Below are 4134 nucleotides of genomic sequence, written 5' to 3'. Positions count from 1 at the left end.
GTCATGGGCTGTTGTGTCCCAGGGGCAGGACCAGCACGGAGACTTAGTGAGCCTCATGCAGTTGTCCTCAGCCCACTGATGCTCTCTGCAGAGCTTTCCTACCATCAGGCAGATCCACATTCCCACCCAACTGGGTGTCATCTGCAGATGTTCACTCACTCCCCATGTCCAGATCATCAATGCAGATGTTCAACAGGACCTGCCCCAACCCTGAGTCCAAGGGAACATATCTAGTGACAGCCCCAGCTGGATTTAGCTCCATTCACCACAACTCTCTGGGCCATCAGCCAGTTTTTACCCATGGAAGTGTCCATTTTATGTAAACTTTACCTGCAGAAGATTTTATGGCTTTTTCAGAGGTAACTTTTTCCTAATTATAGGCCAAAATCCAAGTGAAAAATGGGAGCATCCACTAGCTGCTTGCCATTCCTCACCTGCTTTTAGTTCCTCTTGCTCTTAGCTGGCATTTAAATGGACCATTTGATTAATCATTTGTACACTGCCTAGAATAGTCCCAAATTTCCTTTGAGTTGTACATACTGTAAAAGACAATTATGTCGCCACAGATTAAAGAAGTGAATTAAAAGAGAATAGCAGCTTAATTTGACCTGTGATTTTGCTCCTGTTCCCTTCAGTGGAACGTGTGCCACTCCAGCAAATAGATGAAGTCATCCATGACAGCTGGTGATGAATTGCCGTATTTATAGTGTATATTTTAATAGCCTCACACTAATTTAAATTGAGCACAGAGTAAATTATAATTCAGGCACTTGACTGCTTGGATTTAACTTGACAACTCATCCTTATTTGTCCTGGAGGTGTAGTGGAGAGCAGAGGAAATGTGCTCAGGTATTCCTCTCAGAAATTAACCCTTCTCACTGGAAATGGTGTTGGTGAGTTGAGTTCACCTGCATTGTGCTAAGTGATTTCAAGATTGTGGTATTTTAGGCAAAAACTTGATAGGGAAGATGGAGTTTGATAAGGAAGACTGCTTGGAGCATCTTGCTCAATCCCAGAGGACCTCCATGGCATTTCAATTTAAAATAAAGCCCTTCTGGTCCAGAATTAACCCTTCTCACTGGAAATGGTGTTGGTGAGTTGAGTTCACCTGCATTGTGCTAAGTGATTTCAAGATTGTGGTATTTTAGGCAAAAACTTGATAGGGAAGATGGAGTTTGATAAGGAAGACTGCTTGGAGCATCTTGCTCAATCCCAGAGGACCTCCATGGCATTTCAATTTAAAATAAAGCCCTTCTGGTCCAGTATCACAGAATCCCAGAATGGTTTGGGTTGGAAGGGACCTTAAATCTTGTTCCGTTCCACCCAGTGACACCTTCCACTAGCCCAAGTTGCTACAGTTGCTGTCCAGCTTGGACTTGAATGCTTCCAGGGATGGAGCAGCCGCAGCTTCTCTGGGCAACCTCTGCCAGTGTCTCACCACCCTCCCAGGGAACAATTCCTTCCCCATATCCCATCTGTGGAAGGTGGGCTAATGGAAGGTGTCCCTGCCCATGGCAGGGGGTGGAATGGGATGATCTTTCAGGTCTCTTCCAGCCCAAACCATTCCATGACTCTGTGATTCTCTGAAGTTGCAACCAAGTCTTTTTTCCATCTTCTTTCTCAGTATCAGTGGCTTTGAGGAGGTTTATGGGTTACTTAATTTGCTTTATCACTGTTCCAGCCCATGCTGAACACTCTCAGCTCATCTGTTCTTTAAAGTTGTTTCACCCTTACAAACTAGGCTTGGAAATTTGATACAAAATGAGATTATAAAGAGCTATATATAGATATTTTATTCCTCTTTCTTGTAAAAGGTTCCTCCAACCTTGACATCAGATGGTGTCCCTCCTGTGTCACACAGGCCACATATGCTCAGGTGGAAGAAAACTGTTCTCTACAACAGTTATGCAGATAAAGTGAGGCTCTGGTCTCTCCTGATTTATTTTGGGATGATATATTCTTGTCATTCCTCCTTGTGGTATCCTGGTCACCTGTAAATCAGGCACCTCTGCTTTTCCAGGTTCTCCTCACTCTTAGAATTCAGGGGCTGTTTGTAATTAGAGCTAATGAAAATGAGCCTGAGACCTTTGCTCATGCCAGGGCCTGGCTGATGGGATGTCAGGGATAGATTTGATGCTGCTCATGCTAACTAGTCACTGCTGGGCTCAGTGGAGCTTTTGCCCTGAACAAGGCGAAATTCTTCCTGAGAGTAGAATTTAGTGAGATAAAACTTGGATTTTATACTGTTAACAAGATGAAATTGTGATAATATTCTATGGATAAAACTGATGATATCCCAGGAAGTTATTTTCAAGTTCTTCATGCTGGAAAAAAATATAAGTGAATCTTGCTGGCAAATGATTATTGATCTAGACACGTGTGTTAAATGTTTCTTGGCAGTTCAGTATTACACTTACAATTTAGTTTAGTGACAGCTTTTATAAATAACCCTAAAGCAAATTCCTGAGAGAAGCAGGTTATGGGTTTTCCTTTCAGACAGATTTTGGTGCTGCAAACTGCGTGTGTGGAGATGGGCTCTGTGTGTTGTGTGTTGTCAGCAGGATGTTCAGCCTGTAATATCTGTTCTGCTAATTCTGCAAATTGACTGAGTTTTGCTTCCCTTTAGCTCAAGGTATTACACTGTGAAGTGTTGGGTGGGAGCAGACTGAGCCTGTCTTAAAGCCATTCAGAGTCCAGTTTGGTTTGTAAGGTAGTGTTTAATAATCATTGAGTGGGCGAGTCTGCAAAGAATCATGGCAAAGAATTGTTTAAATTCAACTTTCAGTGCCTCATTAAGAGAATTTGTCCTGAAGATCCTGAAAACTTACAACTCCAAGCAGCTCAGCTCATCTTCCCTGCAGCCCTTGGTGCAGAGGGACTTGGGACAAGGCACGGAGGGACAGGACACAGAGAATGGCTTTACACTGCCAGAGGGCAGGGAGAGAAGGGATATTGGGAAGGAATTGTTCACTGGCACTGGCACAGAGAAGCTATGACTGCTCCATCCCTGGGAGTGTTCCAGGCCAGGTTGGATGGGGCTTGGAGCAACCTGGGCCAGTGGAAGGGGTCCCTGCCCATGGCAGGGGTGGGACGAGATGATCCTTAAGGTCCTTCCAACCCAAACCATTCTAGGATTATCAGTCTCTCTTGTCATTTCCATTTCCTTCCTTTGCTCATTGTTCTATTAAAATATTCTTCCCACCTATCCCTCCTTTCCCTGTTCTCACACAAGAATTATTAATATATGGATCTTCAGGTTTTTTGATTTAAATAATTCACTTTTTATGTCAACTCTGATCATATCTCTTTGTCTTTTAGGTCATACCCTTAGACATAACACTGGAACTCCAGAAGCAGATAATGTCAGAGTTAGAAATTCTTTATAAGGTATGTTGATATTATCATTTCAATTATCCTTGCTTAAATTTTCTGACAGCAAATTTTCACCCAGACTTCTCTTTTTTCTTTCTTTTCCCAGTGTGACTCATCATATATCATAGGATTTTATGGTGCTTTTTTTGTAGAAAACAGGATTTCATTATGTACAGAGTTCATGGATGGTGAGTTGTGTTTCTAGTTTGCTTTTAATTGCTAAGTATTTACATGGGGAAGTGGTATAAATATATATATAATATAAGTGTTTTCCAGAATGGAGCAAAATTCAGTAGTATGACTTGAAAATGTGGAATATTAATTACTTCAGAGGTAGTTAAAAAGCCCAAACAGGTTAGTATTGGCATTGTGCAATATTCTCCATGGAATTCTGCATTTTCCCCATGTGTAACTTCCCTTCCTTTTATTGAAAATGTAAATAGAAGAGAAATAAATGCTGCTTTAATTTGTGGTTTGATATTTGAGCCTTCCCTACAATCTGTCCTCACTGACAAAACAGCTGTTCCTCACTTCCACTCTTTTGATAGCCAAACCAGATTTTCCTTTAAAGAAATCTATTAACCCAATGTCCTATGTGTTTGCAGTGGAAATCGTCTCTTAATTGCAAGACAAGGAATTATTTTCCAACACAGCTGTTTGCCAGCTCTGTGCTGAGTTTCTTTTGGAGTGTTCTTGTTCCTCCCCATGTGAATCCTCAGGCTATACAACACCCCCAGCCCCAAAATCCCACGTCACTGTCAT

At 41.9% G+C, this 4134-nt stretch overlaps 1 protein-coding gene across 1 annotated transcript in view; it reads left to right on the top strand.

The window, feature by feature from the left end:
• MAP2K5 (mitogen-activated protein kinase kinase 5) overlaps positions 1-4134 on the top strand; it is a gene marked incomplete at its 3' end in the record, with an annotated part of 40756 nt that overhangs the window by 27451 nt on the left and 9171 nt on the right. The window contains exons 6-7 of the mRNA XM_009070510.1: positions 3319-3387; positions 3479-3560. Coding sequence (XP_009068758.1) covers positions 3319-3387; positions 3479-3560 — 151 coding nt within the window. The remainder of the gene's footprint in view (positions 1-3318; positions 3388-3478; positions 3561-4134) is intronic.

Source organism: Acanthisitta chloris, unplaced genomic scaffold, assembly GCF_000695815.1.
Source record: "Acanthisitta chloris isolate BGI_N310 unplaced genomic scaffold, ASM69581v1 scaffold6942, whole genome shotgun sequence".
NCBI lineage: Eukaryota > Metazoa > Chordata > Aves > Passeriformes > Acanthisittidae > Acanthisitta > Acanthisitta chloris.
This window is presented reverse-complemented; position numbering and strand designations above follow the sequence as displayed.